We start from the raw sequence: 22,101 nt of genomic DNA, 5'->3' as shown, positions 1-22,101 counted from the left end.
ATGTGCACAAACAGTAAAAGGTAAGTTTGGTATGGGTCAGAATTAAGCATGATGTAACATAAATGATGTTTTCTTCAATACTTGAGATGGGTACAAGTACCATCTGGAATTTTATGTCCATGCAAATGAGTGTTAACAAGATGCATATATAATAACACTACAAAATAATCACATCAAAATTTATTAGCTAGTACTTTGGATTGTCCAGAGAAGGGAATTTTGAAAAGGGCCTGCTTGGCAAAAAGAGCTGTGCATTTAGCTTCTAAAAATGAGGCCACTCCACTTCAAGCAATTTGAAGCTGGGCACCAAAATCTGGTGCTGGGCACCAAAAACTGGTTTGAAAAAATCTCGTGCAGTAACAGTTTCAGGAGCAAAAGCAGCAATCTAAATAGTAATCACTATCACATAACTGAAGAGTCCTGAGATTTACTTAGACAATGTCCCTGGGAACATTCGTTAACAATGAAATGCAGTTGAAGCAATTTGTACCATGAAGTCAGACAGGAAATCAGACTAATCCTTGATGCAATTATGTGTAAGCTTGGCTGTCTAAGACTTACTAGACCAAAAGAGACAGAAGAAAACGAAGCCAGAATGAGATACTGAAAGGTACTGAAACTAGGTCACTGTCCTACATTACACAAAAGCTAAATGGAGCTCTATCATCCCACAGCATCCTGAGCGAGTTGGACAAAGGACTTTTTCTGGTGCAGATCTCCTGGCAATGTCCAAGTTATACAGCTGCATAAATCATAAAGAAACTTTAAGCATAGCAGAAATAGCAAAACAGGTAGAATGTATTGCACTGAAGGAGCTCAGGGGGAAACCAAGGGGATGGCTTTTGTCATCACCCTGTGTCATTGCGTGGTAAAAATTCCCATCAAGAAATCCTGTGACATTAAAAGAACAGTGTAAGTAGGATGAAGGGGCATTGAGTAGAAAAGTCATGACAAAGTTAGATAGCTATACTAAGTCAGCAGGAGACAAGAGATGCTTAATTAGTAAATAGAAATAAAATTGTGGTAGAAAACAGAATCTGTTTTCTACAGAATTTGTTTCCTATATCATAGACTCAAAAATCTTCATCATGATTAGTTAAGAGACAAGTTAGGCTTTCTGATCTGTCAGGACATCAAATGTTGACTGTTCTTGCTCCCCATTCTTCTCTTTGGTATTTAAACTTCAATTCCATTCAGATTAATTCAATAATTAGAATTTATGCATTTTTGCTGAATTAAATAATTTCCCCCTTTCTATAGGGATAGATACAGAACCATGTTTAAAATATGGAAATTTTCAAAGACAAAAATGGTTTGAAAGGTTGTTTCAAGTGCAACTGGTTTTGTTGCTTCGGGATACCCTTGACTCCCCGGCTTATATCAGTTTAATACTGAATAAGGCTGAAGTATTTTCACTATTCTCCGAAAGGCCATAATTTCAACATTGAAACATTATCAGAGCAAGTTGTTTAAAGATGAATGTAGGTCGTCATTAGATAATAATAATTTAATCAATTAATTGTGGATATCATATTTCCTATTCAAAGCCACTAGGAAAAGTGTTTTTCTACTCACAGTCCTTGTCTCATACTGTTGGAAACATTTGAGAATAGAGCATAGTTGTCCTAGCTTTAAGTAGAGCCTAACGTTCTCATACACTGCCTTTCCATAATCTCATAAACAGGAAATAATCCGATTTAGTATAGATCTTTTAAAAATGAGATGTGAAGAGCTGCCTATCTGACAATAAGGCCTTCTACAATTGTGATTTGAATTTAGGCAGTGAGATAAAAGGAAAATGTTGGCTTCAGTCTTTATCTGTTTAGCATTAAAGCACATTGCTAAAGGAGACCTGTTCCTGCTTCATCTGTGATGTCTGAGAAGACACTGTCCCTTTCGTGTCTGCTTATCTGAAGGTCCACAGCGAAAGTAAGTTTAAGGAACCTAAAAAAAATTGGTTTATATTAATTAAGACACATTATGTAAGTAACTAATAATTAAGAAGCAGTTCATGCTGTCCTTGGGTATGAGTCCTAGAATAAAGAAAACTCTGAACCCTGCCTCCATCCCAGCTCTTTACTGCTCCAAACTTGGCAAGATTTGTGAACATCCAGGATTTATGCACTACAAATTTTGAAATTCTATTCTGTGTTTTTTAGTATTAGGGTCCATTTTGGTTTATCTAAATATGTCAATTCAAATAAATAATTACCAGCTTCTTTATGGGATTTAAATTTGCCTTATTTTCTAAATGGAAATTATTCTCTACCCATGGAAAGTTGGAATCTGACACAAGAAATGCTCCTGAAGCCATTACTATGCATCCTAAATAAAACTGTCCTGTTTTCGCTACAACGAGCAGTGAAAAAAGAAAGTCCATTAGATGGAAATATTGTCTTTCTAAAACCAGCAGATTTTTATTTGTGCAATGTCTAAGCACTGCAATTCTCAGCAGAAAATTGCACTGGAACAGTGGGCGGTTCCAAATTGCTGGAAACTTTACAATGGCTTTTATGTTTAAACATCATTTAGCAGCTGTTAAAGGTCAGCACAAATCCTGTACTTTATCAGTATAAATGAAGTCTATGACTGCCAAGAAAAGAATGCATTAAATAATGCAGTGATTATCATCTTGATTTTTTTCTTTCAGAAGTGAAAAGGACCTGTTAAATGGTTCTATTTTTCTCCTCCTTATTTCAAATTGACAAAGTAAAACACTAATTAAATTATTTATATCAGAAATTTACTTACAGGGATGACACATTTTGTACACAAAGCAAGTGAAACATCTGACATGTTGTATAGTGCCAGGTGCAGTTAAGAAAGTATAGTATAAGTTGGCATCTAGAGGCTAAAAAACCCAACAAACTTGCTGCAATATTTCATTATCAATTTTATTTCCTACCATACACCAAATGTACAGCACAGAACACAATTTTGTTGTTTTGATGTAAGAAATATTAATTGTATGAAGAAACAGTATACAAACTACTCCAAATTAAAAAATGCATACATCATTGCTCTTTACAAAAGGTCTAATTTACAGTATAGCTCATCAATGCATTTAAACACACAAAAAACCAGGGAAAACAGAAAGAAAAAAAAGGTGCACACTACAAAACACATCAAGTACAAGGGAGGCAAATAAATACAAACATACTTCACAGAACATTCTGAGCAAACAGCCAAACACAGATAAATTAACCTGAAGCCATAGTAAATCATAACAATAAATACATAGGTCAGTAAGAGATTTTTTTACTTAAATAAAATATATAACAAATTTGTTAAAATATTTAGTAAATTAAATTTTAGTCTTTGTAATGAGTGAACTCATTTTGTATGCATTTAACAAGAATAACAAATGTTTGCTTTTTGTGTTTTTAACAAGAACAATAACTTTAATAGCAAATTTTTGTTTGGTGTTCTCCTATTTATATTAGACAGCACATATGGTAGCTTTTGAAAAATCAGTTTAAAAATAAACACAGCTCCTAAGAACATACATTTTCCCCTGTCTAAACTAAGATCGGAGAGTTGAATCAACCCTCCAGCAAAAAGCAAGCCCCACCTAATGCAGAACAATGACCACAGTGCATGAGTGTTGCATCACTTCTGAATAGTACTTTTGTGCAGAAACAGTAATAATATAATTGTATATGTCAAGCCTGTGAATGCCATCATATTCAATCTAAATATAAATGCGGCTAATAAAAATAAACACTTTCATTATAGCACGGAAAAATTAAACACACGCTAGATCCATGTATACATTTACACTGAGGCACATATGCACATGAGGTGTGTGTGCATACAAAAAAGGCAGTTTAGCTGGTTGTTTATACCTTTTTCTTAAAAAAAATAAATATAAAAAAAACTTTTGAAACAATGCTTAATTACTTACAATCCCTGAAATAGACATTGCCTCTGTTATAGCAACCGCCAGGTTCTGATGGACTCAGAAGTTCCACACCCAGGCTAACCAGATACCGAGGCACACGCCAGCACCTCTGCGCAAGTGCTTGCCTGTCCGCACCTCCACCTGTCTGTACACTCTGTAGCACTTGGTACCCTACTGGGAGACTGGTAACAAGTTCAGTGTCAGCCTAGTCTTAGTAAAGAAGGATGAGAGAAACCAGTCACGGCGTTGCTACCAGTCGTTCAGAGAAAAGCAACCACCGTCGTGCCAAAGGGGTATTATTCCCCTCCAGTCTGCTGCCTCCTCAGCTGCCGCTAGGTTCAAACCAGTATTAAATGCCATTTCAGGGGAGATGTGTTCAACTCGCTATGTACAAAGCCTTCAGCTTGGGATGTCTTTGTGTTTTTCAAATCCAAATTCATAATAATACTGGTCACTTGGGTAAAACCTCAACGTTTCATACTAAAAAAGTAACAGTACCTACCTAATTACACTCTTGTTTAGAGATAATTGTAATTTCCCTTCATGAGCTAACTGAGCAAAAACTGCAGTGGTAAAATAAATCTGAAGTTCTCTTGAAACATTTTAAATAATCATTCTCATAGGCTAAATCACACAGCCAAGTCAAGTGCTTTGCTGATTGCTATATTTCATTATTGCTAACGTGTTCTTTAACACACTGTTTTCCAGCATACTGTGCTTTTAAGAGCCCAAGTTCCCCCACTAGTGGGCACCATTTATCTTCTCATTCCATGCATCTTCACATCTCATGTTACTGCAAACCCATTTCTGATACAAAGCCATTATAAAAAAGCAGGATGTGAGGAAAATAAAACTAGAACCACGGTTCAATCATTTGTTACTTTCATAGGTTTTTTTTCTTCCTGTACAAACCCAGCAAGTTATTTAATTTACAGTATAACTTTCAGTCTATTTAAAATTCCATTGGAAAATAAATTAACAAACACATTTGTAAAAATATGGCAGGCCGCAAAAATGCTGTTAAAAGATAAAAAAAACAACTCTGATTAGAAATAAATAAAAAATATAAAAAATAGTCGCACACACTTTTTACATTCACTTTACAAAAACTGAGTGCAAAAGAAGAAAAAAAAGGAATTTTACTGAAATAAATACAGTATACTAACAGAGTGCATTGCTGTTAATACAAATAGTCTGTTGTGGTTTTATTCTTTCTTTTTATGTCAGCTGGGAAAAAATTAGTGCAATGTTGCAATTGTAAATGCAGCATGGCAACCTACACCCCTTAGCAGTACATGAACTCCTAACAGATCCATCTGGAGTTTACTGCTGTTAAGTAATTTCTGTTGCCCAGCAGCTTTCACATCCTACACATGGATGCCCTTCACTGCCTGTTTGATACTTTCCAGCAGAGCTTTGCATTCAGGGGAATAGTCCCGTTCCAGATTGCTGTACATGTCTGTGAGTGTATTTACATATGCTTCGAAATTCTGCTCACTGATTGGCCCCTAAATGAAGACAAAACAGATTATAATTGTAGGAGATAAAATTAAGGCCAAAAGCCCCCAAACACCCAAGCCCAAAGCATAGAAAAGGAGTGATATGACAACTGGGAAGAAGTCATAAACAGGGCAGACATCCAAATTAGTAGAGGGATTGTGGAAATGACAGGAGTTGCATGTGCTGAGGGACCCACATACTCTCCAAGCAAGAAAAGGAACTGGAGATATTATGGTTAGTGTAACATTTATTTATTTGTCACTTATTTGGCTCAGGGATTGTGGCTGATATTCCCCCTACCTGTCCTTACTTAATCTTCCAGTGGCACTCTTGACATTTGGAAGGGGAACTGGAAACCCAAGTGGATTTGGACTGTGTTTGCAAGTAAGGTGTAAAACTTTTGAGAAGGTAGAGCTTTGTGGGCTCCAGAAAAATCACCTGTATGAAACAGGTTAAAGTTCTCATTTGGGAGCAGTGTAAATAAGGATTCTAAGTGTGAAGTTTTCACTCTTTGTGCAGGGTGGATATTCAGATAGGGAGGGACGAAGGAAAAGCCTGCCTTGCACAGTGTGGTGCAGAGTAAAGATACCAGGGCTGGCTCAGTCATAGAAGCCATCACACAGATTTCATGATCCAGCATATCCGCAAAGTAAATCAGGTTAAAAGAGACTGTAGCTCTAGTGCTCCTGCTGGTCCCTGAGCTTGCTCATCTGCTTCAAGTGCTTGCAAGACAGTGTCGAAGAAGGTGCAAAGCTGCCGGCTGTGGTCTTACCATCTGTGGAAGCTGAATGTCAGCAAGACTGGAGATAAGGGCTTGGCTTAAGCCAGCTAACTCCTTCAACAGGCTCTCGTTGTTCTGCTCTATGAGTTTGTTCTCTTCTTCTATTGTTTTCAAATTGCTCTCCATAGATGTTATCTAAAAGACAGGCAGGCACAAATGCATAGACAGACAGACCCTTGGCAGCATTGTAACTGCAGTTTGAACCCAAAATGTAAGTTGGGTGATTGTGAGAGGGGCCACGACGGATCTGAAACTCAGCTATGTTTTTTCAGATGAGACATAACTTCTCCACAGAATATGCCGAGCAAAGAAGAGGTTGTATTTGCTTTGAACTGAAGGACTTTCCTGCTGATTCATGGAGAAACCTTGTGGCAGCGGGAGGAGGGAATTGAGCTCAGGAGGGAAGGTCGTTGTGGAGCTGGGATGGAGAGTGTGGCCGCAGGGCTGGCAGAGGGAAGGAGAAAGGAGGCTGGATGTTTACATTGCCGTCCTGCTCTTACAGCATCCCTGCTGATCGACCACAATGGCAAAGGCACGGGTATTAACTGTTGTGCTGCTTTCCCGCCCTGCTCCTGGGTGAGCTGTGGGCTGGATGGGATTAGCAACAGGGCTGGCGCTGGAAACAATAAGAGAAAAATAGAGTGGAAAGGAAACTGAGAGGCTGAGCGCACAACGATCATCACAAAGATGATCTCTGACCAACAGAATAGAAAAGAAGATTTTGGAAAGAGCAGGGAAAGCAGCCAAGGTAGAAAAATGGTAACTTTTTAAAGTGAGAGCTCTGGAGTATACTCGGCTCTGAAATATGTCAAAAGCAGTGCTGAAATATGTCAAAAGCAGTGCTGAAAAAAACCCCCAGCAACGGCAGGGCCTGGTGCCCTCCTGCCCTTCTTTCCGCAGAAACAAGCAGCGGGGCAGGCCAGAATACAGGTACCGGTCGCAGCTCCTCAAGGCACAGAGCGGAGCAGGCACATTCATGATTGTTATGCCCACCCTGTCCTTTTTGGTATGCACCTCTTTGCACTACTAAGTTGCCTCCTGCTGTGGCCACTTTACTTCCTTTCCTCGCACACAGTAAAATTCCCCAATGTGAGAACTCCCTTTTTGCCTGCCTGCCATCCACCACAGCCTCTCCTCTGGAGGGTGTTCGTAGCAGCCGGACATCTGGCTAGAAGAGATTAAATGGAGGTAGGGGATTTATTGCTTCTGTTGTAGTTCAGTTCAGGCTTTGCTGGTCAGTTTGCCTTCAGCAGGGAGCCAGCCAGGGGAGAAAAAAATCTGACTGCATAAATTGGGCAATCTCGGTGCAAACAGCACAGTGATTACCAGAAAGAACTAAGTGTTCCTGAGACACTGAGCACAGCCCCCCTGCAGTGCAATTTGGGATGCATATCCCCACAACATTGCGGTGTGAAGCCAGATCATTTAGATCCAGCACAGGTGGCATAGACGTCTCCCTTATTTAGACCATACATGGTTATTACAAAACCAACAAGAATCTACACTACGCATTCCAATGTGGTACAAATAGAGTGGAGTGTGGTTACACTCAGCTTGATTTAGATTTAGATCAGTTTAAACTTACAGTGAGTTCCCAGATCTCATTTAGGAACATTTTTCTTAAACATTTATTCTGAAAATACTGAGCAAGCTTCTGCTCTTGCTTTTACCCAGTCCACCCAGGTGAAATTCTAAGTGTATATAGGAGTCTCTGTAAGGATGAACCTATGTGTGTGTGTGACTTGGCTTCTGGAACGAAGATTTGGGAAGGGGTGTCCCCACGTGGGTGTGCCCTTCCAGCTCACTCCATAGAGCCACTATCATCGTCTTAATTTAATCTCTCCACTGTACAAAATAATTAAAGAGAATGACACTTTCCTGGAACTCCCATCAAACTCCTCTGCTACACGGATCGGCAAAAGGCATACATTCTTACCAGGTGTGGCCTGGAGGCAAAATTCTATTTGGATAACTGACAATAGGTGAACTAGGGAGATTTTCCTAGGTACACATAAGAACAAAGTCAACTGGCATTAAGAATTGGAGTGTGCTAGTAAGAGGTAATATCCTGGCTAAAAATTCGAGTCATGGGATCTGCGTGGTTTGGTCAACAAACGTTTAGTCAACAAAGGAAAATGAATGTTTTGTTTGGTAAATATGTTTTTTTTTCCTGCTTGCCAAGATTAGCTCCCGACTGCCCTAAATTTGTCATTCACTAGATCTTTAAGACAGTACCCAGGAACCTGCTGATTATTTACAGAAAACAAAAAAACAAGAGCCTGACAAAATGCATATAGGATTTTTGGTACTTATAAGTACCACAGAGCAATGGGAAAACAACTGCACAGAAGACTAGCTGTGTTTAAACACACCATTTACATACCATTTAATTTATTTCTCATACTTAAACATAGCATAAGAAAAGGTAAAACCTTCACATTAATGTCATACCTGAGTTTGAAGTTTCATCATGTCAGCTTCAATTTTAAGATTGGATTCATTCAGTTCTTTTATTTCCTCATCCAAGTGTCTTATTTCTTCATCACTCTCAATACCTGTTAATAGTTGAAAATAACAATATCAGATTTAAAGTGTACACATGTAAATGGATGTATGAGTAACAAGCTACGTTATCTGTTACTGAACAAGAGGAAGATAACAAGTATTTCTTCAAATGTTTGATCCTTAAATTGTCTTTTAGTTTGCTTTTGCTGTCAAAATTGTTTCCTATCTGTAAAAGATTTATATAAGCTGAAACAGAGAATGGGCTATCTTAGTCCTTGTTTTTCACAATTTCTTTTTTTTCCCATTACTACAAGCTGGAGGATACAGAAGGGAAAAATTTCACTGAAAGAAGAAAGTTTATCATAAAACATGAAGGGATATTTACAGTGTTTGGGTATGGGTTTTGCGTTGGTTTGTTGTTTTGGGGTTTGGTTTTTTTTGCTTGTTTGTTTGGGATTTTTTTTCCATTTTAAAAGAAACATAACAACAACCCTTCTTTTTCAGGAAATACACCAGGATAACATCTTCACTGATATAATTGCTGACTTTAGTAAGCTCCTCTGTACCTGCTTCTGATTGTGAGAAAAATTATTTTTCACATGATCTTGCAAGAATTTGTGTGAGGGCAAACCTCTGTGCAGAATAACTTCAGTAAGCAGAGCCTTAGTTATATCTGATAAATAGTGAAATATAAACAACAGCAAAAATGAATTTGTTAGTAAGCTAACAAGTGTTACAGGGAAAAAAAAAGACAGACTTACATCCCAGTAAGTTAGATAGCAAAGAATAAAAACTTCAGTTCTTTAATTAAAGCCTTGTCCTTAAAAATAGTGACCAGTTACAGCTGCTGTCAATACATGTTCCTTTTGCTGCTTGGCACCACTCTGATACCAGCTCTGCCTGGATGTTTTATTTAACAGCTGTTGAAATCTAGAGCCCTGAACTATGCCTACTGGGAAGCCAGCTTGAGAAATCTGTAAGCAGTAACACAACCGTTTTGCTCAGCAGTTGTAGGCCAAAGACTAAGTTTCCTGAATCCTGGCTCAATGCTCAGTTTCACAAAGAACATTGTATAAGAAAGGCATCGCCTACACATTGTCATCTGTAACTATTTGGTAATTGTTGCTTTGCATTTGTTTTGGCAAAATTGTCCAAGGGCTGCATGGATACTAAACCATGTAGCATTCAAGTTAAGGAGATGAGTCAATTTCTGCCCACAGTATTTCTCCCTTCTTATCTTAGTCATCACCTAGCTAAGTCCTCCTGATCTGTAACTAATAATTTATTAATAACAAAGTATTGAAAGCATATCCAAATTAAAAAATATATTGCTATCAGACAAGAGCATACCTTCAATGTTATCATGATGTAAATGAGACTAATTTTATATCCTCTCTTCAAAAGATTTTTTGTTATTCAAAAATTTTTATTGCTAGAGACAACTGAAAATAGTGAGAATTAATGCCAGAATGGCATAAAGGGGCATAAGTATAATGGGAGTCAGGGCCCTTCTATCTAAATAAATGTCATCATCTTTTATAGATCTCCTTACCGCCACTTGCTTTAAGCTTGATAGTCATTAATTCTTCTGAAATTTTGCCCTTTTTTATGGTTTGTGCATTCAGAGGACAACCAGACAGGCTGAAAGAGATAGGAAAAAAAAACATTAGCACCCACTTGAAAATGGCAACAATCCTTTCAGGCAATATTATCATGCACTTGGACAGACCTCTGTACCTAAGGTCACATCAGTATCTCTCCATTATAGCATAGCTTCAGGGAATGACATAACTCATAAAGAGCCATTTAACTGTATGTTCCAGCTTGAAAATAGGCACAGAAATCTCAACCTGTAAGTAAACAACTCTTAAGCATATTTCAAAATAATCAAAATAGCAATGACAACTACTGTTATGTGAACATGCACTTACAGAATTCTTGAAGTTCTAACAGTTACGAGTTGTTTTTATTGAGAGATTGTGCTCCAGAGGAGAGAGGCAGTATAGTCCTTTAAAATGGCAAGTTTACTGTCTTAAAAATATTTAGTTAACAGGATGATTTCCATGGTGCACAATTATTGTATCATTTTGTTGATACATAATAATGATCAATACAATAATAACTCTGGATATACCCTATAGGCTGTAATAGCTCTTTGGAATGGTTATGTTATATAGTCAGTTTGCATTTTAACCAGTGTTCACATTAAATTACGTTTTACTCTTTGAAATCTTACAATTTCATCAGCTGGTAATTATATGAGGCAATTTTTATAGCCCACTAAAGGGCTAAGATGAAAGCACTGTCTTAGTATGATCTTTATAAATAAGAAGGAAGAAGTACTGAAGAATACACATATGCTGAACAACTGGCAGAAGGATTTGTATTCAGATGTAGACAAGTAAAGAGTGAAGGAAAACTTTGTTCCTCAGGAAAATGGTTGATTTCTGTGTGTGTGTAAAAATTAAAAACAAAAATCCTAACAGACATGAAAGTTTTTGTTGGCTTAGCTAAAATCTATATGGGGAAATATTTTTGTTCTCCATCTCTAAATTGCTGCTTATTATGTCTGCCCAGAACAGATAGCTAACTGGAAGACTGTCTCAAAGCCATGAGTTACTTGTTAGGTTTCAGGTGTCCTAGGAAAGGATATCTTATCATAAAGCTGTATTTGTTATGTCATTTTAACTAACATGATAGTGAGTGTTATTCAGCCTTATGCAGGACAGAAGTCATCTGTACTCTGAGTTGAAACTAGCTAAATTATTATTTGTACTACTTGCTTAATTAGCTACAATTTACAGTAGTGTCCTAATATAAAGACTTTCACATGGAATGTAGATCATAAAATTAGGATAATGTTAGACTCTGACCGAATTTGTTCAAGTGACCTTGGACATTCCTGTATTTGAGAAGTTGGTTCAGAATGTTAGGAAGAAAGCAAAGGGGTCGAGAATGTAGACTTAATTCCTGTTAAAAGAGAGAAGACTAAACTTACCAGTTATTAATTCAGACAATATAACAAGATTCTTTGAGTAATACTGATTGAATACAGTAGGATTATACTAACATTTTCACAGTAGTAGATGGTGTTTATTGTTACTGGTTATATGTGTGACTCCTTCTTTGTAAGGATGATTTTCTTTGTAAAGATTGTTATACTTCAAACTTTTCTAATCCATATGAGTTCTGCATGTGTAATTTCCGTGTGTGTGTGTGTGTCTAGCTGTTTAAAATACACTGTTTATGAAAACAACTTTTCCACTGGTAGAAAGATGAAATTAATGCCTTTTGGCTAAAACTTTTCTGGTGACATTTAAATGATATTTCCATTTTCTTTTAAAGATATGCAGATACAACTCCTTATTTCCCTAGGAAAGAACTCTATTTAATTTTAAACTGTGTAGGCACTGTGCTAATCTAAAGACCTTGGAAAACCATGCTGCAATGGGAACATAGAAAAAGACATAAAAGTTTAAGTCTTTCAGAGTACTTCTGTCTTTTATTACTTTAGCTGCAATGTAAACTATGTTGCTACTCAAAAGACTTCAGCACAGTTTATTCTGACTCTAACTTCACACGTTGCCTATTCAACAGTGGAATGTTAAAGAAAAATGAGAAAAGAAAACACAAAGTTATACCTTCTGTGGGTGACAAAAACATTATTAACATGACCCAGCCCGTTGCAGCCTGGCAAAGGACAGTGTGGCAGCTCTTGTTTGTTCAGTTTCCAGGATAGTGAAGACCCATTGACGGGACTCTCCTTCTGTCTCTTGGCAGCCAAAGGACAACCAGAAGCAGTGCGATGAGAAGTGTATTTACCTGATATGTGACCTTGGCCATCACAGCCTATCACTGGACATCTACAGAAACACAGCAAAAGAATCCCCGATTCACTGGAAAGAACAGGGAAAGACAGTCTCAAGAAAGTCTGAGAAAATAATTCCAGCTGCCTTTGACAAGTTGAGTTTTGGGAGTTCAGCTGATCTTAAGATAAGACAATTTAAAATACAGTTGTAGAGACTAAGAAAACAAAACATTCATTTAGATAGTTTTTTACCAGAAAATTGGAATTCTATCACAGGCAATAAATCACACTTCTTCAAGTGTGTGGAAAGCCAGCATTTTCTCCTCGCTATCTAGCTTTCCGGTGTGGAGCAGAGGGAAAATTCCTGTACCTGGAAAACTTATATGCAAACCCATGAAAATACTTGCAAAGAAAGGATAGGAATTTTTTTGTGCTACTCTGTTACTGTTTTGCGGTTTCTCATATATCATTAGGAAGTATTAAGGATAACATTGCATGCAGCTAAGTCTTCACATTTATATTCTGGCAGTTATAATTTACAGATTTTAATGGAATACTCATTCAAGCCAGGGATGTAGTGAATTTCTGTTGTTTCCAGTTTTCACTTAAAGTGAATGAAATTCTAATTTTTACAGAGAGGAAAAACATGAGACTTACATATATTTAAGTTCTCTGGGACATATTTTGAAGGTGTTACTCTGATTTAATTAGCTGACATGTTTCACCTCAGGCAGTAATAATTTTCCTTCATTTTGCCAAGTTTTTCAACTAAGTGGCACTTTTATAGCACTTTTTAAAATAATTGGACCTATGCAGGCAGATATAGCAATCCTTCCTCACTATTCAGTCTCCTAGGTGATGGACTCCACCAGCTTCACTAGAAGCCGAAACACTTGGTTTGGCTCCAGCTCAAGACACTATTCTCACATGATTCAGATTAATTGGAGCATCTCCCTATGATTCCTCAAATCCTGAACTCTTAGGGACTATTTACCGCTGTTTCTGTACTCACTTAAGTTCAGGATCTTCTTTTTCTTCATTGGTAGGAGTCACTTTGATACCTCCTTTCCTGGCACGAGGACAACCAGATAAGCTGAAAGAAGCACACAGAATAAAAGCCACCTCCTGCTAGCTGAGACCCTGAGCACTGCAGCCCCATGTGTGTGTGGCTCGGCTTCTTAAACGAAGATTTGGGAAGGGCTGTCCCCACGTGGATGTGCCCTTCCAGCTTGCGCAGTGGATTTTAGGTGAGGCTCAGCGTGCGCAGAACTGGCCTCACCGTTTAAGTCCTGAGGTTCATCTGCCACGGCCGAGCGAGCTTGGACAGTGCCAGTGAAGTCCTCAGGACTAGAACCTACAGCACCCAGCATTTCCCAGGAGGTCTCCCATCCAAGTACTAATCCGGGGCTGACCCTGCTTAGCTTCCGAGATCGGATGTCAGGGAGGCATTTAACTGCCTTGCAGCCCCATGTGATATGATGGTTTTTACCTTCTGTGGGATGCATAGTTTCCTGTTACGTGGCCAGAGCCGTCACAGCCAGGTGTTGGGCACCTATGGAATAATACAGGAAGCTTACAAAATATGGCCGCAAAAATATGTAGTAAATGATGTGTACTTCTATATATTGTCTAGGGTAGAAGAAAGAACAGCAAAGCTTTTACTGAATAACTAAAACCGGTTGTTCCTGATTTTTTCTTTTTTTTTTTTTTAATGAGCAGACTCCTTTTGCAGGAGGCTTTTTATGTTTAATAACAGTTTTAGTAAGCAATGTGAAATATATTGCATATAATGTGTACATTTAATTAGTTTATAACACTGTTTGCATGAAACATTTTTCCTTGTACGGAATCAACTTTACAAAAAGAATTTATAAAAGCAGCTTGATATAGATCGATTTGTAAATTTACTGTTATGTGTTTGTTATTCTTATCATGTTTTCAGGTACAGATATGAATAAGCCCTTTGCCAGTATTTACAGAAGGGGAAATGGAAGCAGAGAAGCAGTTTTACTTTTGGGCGTCAGTAGATGATAGCCAGAATTTGAATTTATTAATTTATGTTCTATCACTGTAAGCATACCACAGGACCAGCTCTTTCTAGCCTGAGATTCAATTGGGTATTCAGCTGGGCAATTGGATTATGCTTATGTCTCATAGTTAACGGGTTTCCCTGTGTATGTGCAACAAACAAGCCTTTTGTGTACAAATGTTTAATACTGAAACATTCATACAATTAAAAGAAACAAACCTGCCTGTTACTGTGTTTTTGTCAGTGGTCTGGCAGGGTGGGTTTTTTTGCTTGCTGTTCATACATAAAGAATGTGCTCCAAAAGCCAGCTGGAGTCAGTAGGTCTTTCTACTGACTTCTGGGGAGTTTGGAGCAGGACCTTACTGGTAACATCTTCTATCTGAGAAGTTCAGAGATTTTTGCATTTTTTTTTTTCACTTGAGGCTATTCTATGTTTGTGGGGTGGTTTGGTTTGAGGTTTTTTCCAGACAAGAGAAACACACCTCATCATAAAAAGCAGCACCAAAAAATATTTACCATTAGAATTTATGCCAGCCTTTTCTATGTTTCTGCATTATACAACACAAAGTTCTCATACTAAGCACCCCTAACTGACTTTGAAATGCCAGGATTTTTACAGAGTATCAAAATTACAGAAAGACTTGTGCCAAATAATACTATACTGAACCATTAAGGAAACTTACATTGTTCAATATGCTCTTAATGGTCTCAGTTGTTACTGAATCTTTCCTGAGTTGAAGAGATGCATGATTTAATCTAATCATTGATAGGCTGCTATGGAAAGCATCTACAAATATAGTTGTAATAGCACATCTGAATGTGCAGGTGCATCTCTTCACAGAATATTTAAAACTAGTTTACTGTGAACAATTAATTTGTCAAAAATCTGATTTCTTTTGGACATGAACAAATTTATGCATTGATTCAAGTAGAATTCAGCAAATAATTTCAAATGAAGAAAGGGGTGACTTTTTTTTTAAAGATAGTGTCAAAACATTTCATGATGACACTTTATGAAGAAAATATTTTGGCAGAATGACATGCCTCACACTGACAGCAAAGGTAGAGGTGTGGGTTGCAGAGAGCCAGAGATGCTCAACTGTAGAGAACTAAATGTTGACCTCTGAGTGTGAGACAAGGACTGGGCACAATGTCATGTGGAGCAGGCAGCAAGGGCAGATGTCCGGAGAGTTTGAATGCTCACAAGTAAATCCAGAACACCTGCCAAATATTAATTTTGGCCACTTGTTTTATCAGATGACCACAGATAAAAGAGTTGTTTGCATACACTGGAGGTGGACTTTAATTCAGTAAAGGCTCTTTGTGTGAGACATTCAGATCTGAGAGCCTGAAAGTTGTAGATTTAAAAGAGACACTGAACTAAATTTTAAATCACCCCATCTGTATTTACCACTTCTGGCAGCAGATGAATTTCACAACCAGATTGGAATACAAGCTATTTGTGAGGTCATTAAAGATTTGAGACTGAGATATTATAAAAACTGATGAAATTATAAGACGGTATTTTGAGTGGACTACTGATAAATCAGTAAATTGTTCATTAGCAACACTTTTAAGCTTGACCACTGGCTTGGGTTTTCCAAATATTGGTTATATATTTGTATAGATTGTGAAATTTCACAACACAAGATACACCAACAACATATTGACTTAGAGTCAGTAATACTCTTGATCTTCATCAGCTTTTAACTGACTGATGAGTCTGGATTGGTGCCCCAATTTAGGGGGTCATCCTCTGTATTGGATTCCTGTGCACAGCCAAGAAAATCAGATCTATGTTGAAAGGCTAGAGGCCTCAGGAGGTCAAACTAAAAGATGTAAACTCTCAAGTGGGTGTAGGTTATAAATTCTTTTACAATTCTTCAAAATTTGTTTTTCAAAAACAAATATTTCAGTGATTTCACATATAAATTCTTGCAAATGTGCATTGAGTACCTGCTTTTTTGTCCCCTTTTCCAAGAGGATTGTTTTATCTTTAAGAAGATGAACTATAACTACATGTAAATATTATCTAGGAGCATTTCTGGTACTTTTGCTGCCTCAGAAGCTCACAGGTAGTTGGATTTGAACTGCAGTTAAGGCAAACCCATAGAGGTCAACGGGGAAAACCATTAACTAAATATATATAATGCTGCCTTTGAAATATGTAGCAGCATCAATGTTTGTGTGAAACCTATCTAGAAGAACTACAAGAATCTCTCCTGAAAATTAACCACTGCAATAAAGAATAGCACTGACTGCTCATCAAAGTTTCTGAACTGTAAGTAAATCTCTCTTTAAAGTACACATTTAAGATTCTTTAATGTTTGATAAGCAAACTGTTTGGGGAAGTAGGATATCAGCCACAATTATCCCTTATAGCTTTAAAATATGAGTCATCATCAAATTTAGTATGTTTTAAATTGACCACCTCATATTGCTCTGAGCAGCAAGAATCCTCAGATAAAAATTTTCTTGAATCTGACTCAAAGGCCCACTTTCTGAGCAAATCTTCCTTATTTCCAAACTGTGGATCACATGGAAGCCTTGTATCTTTGCTGGCATAGAATTTCATAATTAAAGCCAAATTCATATCTTGATTCTGGCAAATTAAACATGAATAACATTTGAAAAAAATACACAGCTTTTTCATATTCATGCCTAACTACATGAGGGTACTTTCCTGGCCTGATTCTATGAGCATTTATGTCCTCTGCTCACATAGCAATACTAAAATTAACTATTAATATCACTATACTATGCAACACAAGCATGATTTCAGGTTTTAGCATAAGATTTCATTTAGCCACAAGCAGAGTTTTATTCAAAATTTCACCTGAACTATGTTGGCAGGAAGCTAAAATAAGGTGCTACATTTGTGGAAAATAATTTTATTTAGCCCTTTTTCCTTTTACGAATTGTCTGTGAACAGATTTTGATTTTTGCTCTTTTTCTAGTTAATTGAAATTAAATGCTAAGTGCGTTATGCAACATATTTCTGTCTGTGAAATGTCCATGAACTTTGACTTTGTCTTTCACAACTCACTTATTATACATGGCGTACAGTGTGCAGTTTGTCATTTAAGTCATATGCTGTTGCTCCTCTTTCCTTATGGCATGACCAAAACTCTAGAAGCTTTAGTGGAAAAATAACCATATTGGTATGCAAATTTACTTATTCACACATGAATGGAGGGGGGGTAGGGGGTGCATGAGAAGCAACTATTCAAAATATTTGTATGAGTATCTTTGTATGGCAGAAAGCCAACAAAAGCAGGGACAAATATATATGACTCAGCAAATTATTTCATATTTGTCAGCATTTTCACAAGTCAGTTTCTTGCTTCTTGTTCTGCTCTTTTAAAACAAACTAAACCTAAATTTTATACCTTTTGAATCGGTGATGTCAAAAAATTAAACATTGTGCCAGTCTGCCAGTTTACTCATCGGCTTTGAGAATGGCTTTGGACAGTTGCCTATATAAATGGCCTTTCTTTGGCATTTTGCTGTATCTCCTGTATGTCCAACTCCATAGCTACCATCAGTTCAGCATTTCATTTATAATCCAAGTTGTCAGACTAGGGAATAAGACCACTAACATTTGATCTGGGGAAGCTAAACACTGAGTCAAGTCTAAATGCAGTCAATCCTGCTATTAAATATCATTTAAAAGCATAATAGTGTCATGATCAGACTTTATTTTTTTCTATCTGGACTAGGGATGAACCTAAAGGACAGAAAGGAGAGTCATGGGATTCTCCCTTTTTTCATGCATTCATGAGTTTTTCCAAGCCATCTATTATGGGATCCAATTTACAAGTTGCAGAGGGAAAGCTATGAAAGAACTCTAATTACCCTTTCCTTTTCCCCACATCCTTATTGACAAAGCCAATTCAATAACTAGATGACTGGTTGCCAGTGCCTCTCTTGACTACAGATTTCTGAAATATTCATATGTCCCTATACATCTGTCTATATAGCAGAGCCTGCACAGTCCTTTTTGTAAGTGACATTTCATGGTGAGAATTGTGCCAGCACAAAATCATATGAATTGATGTCTGCTTCAGTGACATTAAGCTCCTAGTATAGGATAGTGAATAATAATAAAAAAATATTTGCAGGAATTCTTGTCTCATTTTTAGATTTGTTCTAACTAGATCTATTTCTAACTACATAATTACAATTTATTCTATCTGGATCAGACTAAGTTATTTGCCAGATCAGTCTTACAAGTTGGATAGTTTTTATTTGTCCCGGATTCAGAAATACTGGGAGTCCTGTGTCTCTCCTTGGGTTTACAATTTTTACCCTAGGTCCTGGTTAATTCATGAAAAGGAAGGGGTACAGGAATGAAGAACAACAAATGGAGAAAAGTAAACTTTATTTCATTCAAAGGCTTTCAAGCCGATTCACTTCACATTTCACATTTCACATTTCACACATTTCACACAAAGGTTTGACATTGCTCCCACAGCAATTCAAATAACATAGGGAGCATATTGATCAGAGACATAAAACAATAACATTTGTGCAACTTTCAGTACTTACTTGAGCTCCTGAGAGTTAGCAGCCATAAGGGATTTTAGTGTCTTGTCAGCTAATGGGCACCCAGAAACACTGAAAAGAAAATCCAGTGTGAAATATTTTACCAAATCAAAACATTTATTTTTTCCTAAAATGGCAACCTCCAGACAATCTGTGACTTATAATGTGTAAGAAGATAGCCTCTGATATTTGCTCTTGGCAAAGAACGAGCAGCCAAAATAAGGTTGTGGTTCTTAAATAACTGGAAAAAACAGATATATAGATAGGGACAAAGGTTTCTAGCCCCTGTAAAGCTTAGAGTGAGGAGGCAGTGGTCCATCCTTTATGTTTCATACCTGAAGGACAGATAGAGGTTCTGGTCTACATGGTTAGTAAAAGACAGAAAATTCTTCTTCCAAAAGAAAAGAAGGAAATTGTTGCAATCCCTAGGTTGACAGTAGGTTATTCTGAGGAAAATATTTAACATCTTCAGGATATAATATCAGATCTATGAATTTCAAAGCCATTTATAGAGAGATATGCATAAAATTCATTTGTAATCCCATGCAATAACATCTGTATAAAGAGTGCTTAAGCACTTAAGGAAATGCAAACTTTACTAAATGATTATCTGCAGGTCTCAGCTTAGAAATGCAGCTACAGTAATAAGGATATGCTGTTCAACTCTGCCTCAGTGTTTTTCATCCATACCTTCACAAATATAACAAAGCCAGGAAAACCAGCCAGATTTCTGTATGGATTATTTTCTGCAAATTACTTTTTGTATACTGATCTGTGGTTAATATAAAAGCGTTCAAAGATGACATTAGCTAAAAGTAGCTCTATTTCCTGTTCTAGATTTCCTGTTGTTTCTTACCTGCGGTGTGAGGCATAGTTTCCTGTTACATGACCGCTGCCATCACATCCTGGAGTTGGACAGCTATGCAAAGAAGCAATGAGAAATCAGTGTGTAATACACCACATAGCTCACTATACACTGCAGTGAATTTTATAATGATCCTTAGGGGGTTAATCACATTCATCGTTACACATTTCAACACTATCATGACACTGCAGAAAACTAGCAAAACTTTACTTCTATTTTTTAACTGCTACTTGAAGCACAGATGAAAAGAATTTTTCCTATTTCCACAATGCAAATAAGTCAAAACCTTATTTTTTTATCTATGTAATGTTAAACCACCATGCTTTGCATAGATATTTTGATTACAATGTGGGTTCTTAAAAAGACAGTTTCATTATTAGTACAAAATTTTGACAGCAATTCATAAGGTGCTGAAGTTTCTGGTCTGACCTCCTGTATAACATAGCCCAGAGAATAGTATTATTCAAAATAACTTCTTTTACTTCTGACTAAAATAAGGCACCTTCTTCAGAAACACATCCAATCTTTCTTTGCTGATATAAGTGAGAAAATAGGTGTTATGGCTGCTAGCAGAACAGAAAGCATCTCAAACTGACACAGATGAAGTTCAGGATGAGCAGAAAAGTTTCTCAAGATGTTTCTCGGCTGAACTGGAAAGTGATGTAAAGGTGGTTGTTGAGGTTTACTAATGGTACTCCCCAATTTAGTGCTCCTACTGAGACTCTCCAAACTATGTGCCATGCACTTGCCCCCCACACTCTCCCCCTTCAGTGAGCTAGAGAGGAGAATTGGAGGCACAAAATGTGAAAATCACAGGCTGAGATAAGAACAATTTACTGGAAACACCAATGAGATAAGAAAAGGAACAGTAACAGCAACAATACTAATAACAAAGTGAACAAGATAGGCCAACACAATTCAGACATGATTGCTCAGAACTGGCATTACCCAACTACTCCCTCCTCCATATTTACTCAACTGGAAGTAAACCATTTTCCTCAGAGGAGACTCCCTTCTGGCCCAGCAATAACGTGAGGTGGGATAGAATAACCTCCAAATCCTGACAATGCCCACTCTTGGCTATGGCAAAAATTAACCCTGTCCAGGCCAGAACCAAGACAGTGGTGCATTTAGCAGAACAGATGCCAAGAGACGGAGGTATGCTTGACCTGGAAAAGAGGTTATAGCTTCTGCTTTAACTCAGCCCTTCTTCAGTCATAACACTGAACTCATTTATCCAATTGGGATACAGTCCTCTGCAAAAGGGCAAAGATACCACAAGATGCAACTTGCCCATGAAGGGAGAGGTGAATTAAATATATCTTTGTACAGTACTTTAAAACACCCTAACACCAATCCTGCATTTACTTTATAAAGAACTATATTTCTTTCACTGGGCACATGGATAAAAAGGGCAAGCAGATGCTGTACAAAACCTGTTAGCTAGTGCTCCATGCTAATGAACAAGGGGTGCCTGAAATGCTCACCTGGCTATTTTCTCTGAGTGACAGAATGTTAGGATGTTTTTCAAATCTGTAAAAAAGCCTTAGGAAGACATCAGCCTTATTTTCACAGCCCGTTTCAAACTGAGCAGTGCAGTTATGGGCAAGAGAATTAACATGGAAAAATAGAAAGCACATGCTAAAAGGAGGTATTAAACAATAGTTCACTGCAACTGAGTTAACCATGTTAGAAAATTTTTCTCTTCAACTACTTATGTCATTTTAAAAAATTCCTCATGATGGAGCCAACTGTACTGAATTGTTCTGTACAATTTCTTAGCTCCATGGGATCACAGAAATGCAGTCTGATCCCTATATTACCTATGGATTCTTCTGATAATTAAACTAGTTCTTATTTAATTAACTGCACAACTACATTTTAGATATCTATTTCTACTCACTGATTGAAAAAAAACCCTCACTGTAAGCAGATCATTGCTCTAGTAAATACTCTGGGCATTATTATTGAGGTCAGAAGAAAAGTATTATACAGACTTCTCAAAACAGGTCAATATCACAAAAGAATAAATACTACAAAAGAAAAACCATTAATCTCCAGCCAATGAACTCTCTTTTGTATGCATTTTTTTTAGAAGAGGCAAAACAAACCTGACCTGTAACAATTTAGGTCATGAGCTACAACTGCAGATATAATGTAGTGAGTA

The 22,101-nt window shown here is 37.2% G+C and overlaps 1 protein-coding gene across 5 annotated transcripts in view; it reads right to left on the bottom strand.

Annotated features, from left to right (window-relative positions):
* Window positions 1–2,873: 2,873 nt before the first annotated feature.
* ST18 (ST18 C2H2C-type zinc finger transcription factor) overlaps window positions 2,874–22,101 on the bottom strand; it is a 100,381-nt gene continuing 81,153 nt past the window's right edge. For 4 of the 5 annotated variants that reach the window (XM_071554549.1, XM_071554546.1, XM_071554545.1 and 1 more), the window contains 9 exons: window positions 19,926–19,988; window positions 19,073–19,141; window positions 13,985–14,047; window positions 13,508–13,588; window positions 12,329–12,550; window positions 10,240–10,328; window positions 8,634–8,737; window positions 6,174–6,317; window positions 2,874–5,409 (listed from right to left, as the gene is read on the bottom strand). In XM_071554549.1, the coding sequence (XP_071410650.1) occupies window positions 5,269–5,409; window positions 6,174–6,317; window positions 8,634–8,737; window positions 10,240–10,328; window positions 12,329–12,550; window positions 13,508–13,588; window positions 13,985–14,047; window positions 19,073–19,141; window positions 19,926–19,988 (976 nt within the window). In that variant the 3' untranslated portion in view covers window positions 2,874–5,268. The other variant, XM_071554550.1, reaches the window with a different exon arrangement.

This window comes from Pithys albifrons, chromosome 4 (assembly GCF_047495875.1).
Source record: "Pithys albifrons albifrons isolate INPA30051 chromosome 4, PitAlb_v1, whole genome shotgun sequence".
NCBI classification, from domain to species: Eukaryota; Metazoa; Chordata; class Aves; order Passeriformes; family Thamnophilidae; genus Pithys; species Pithys albifrons.
This window is presented reverse-complemented; position numbering and strand designations above follow the sequence as displayed.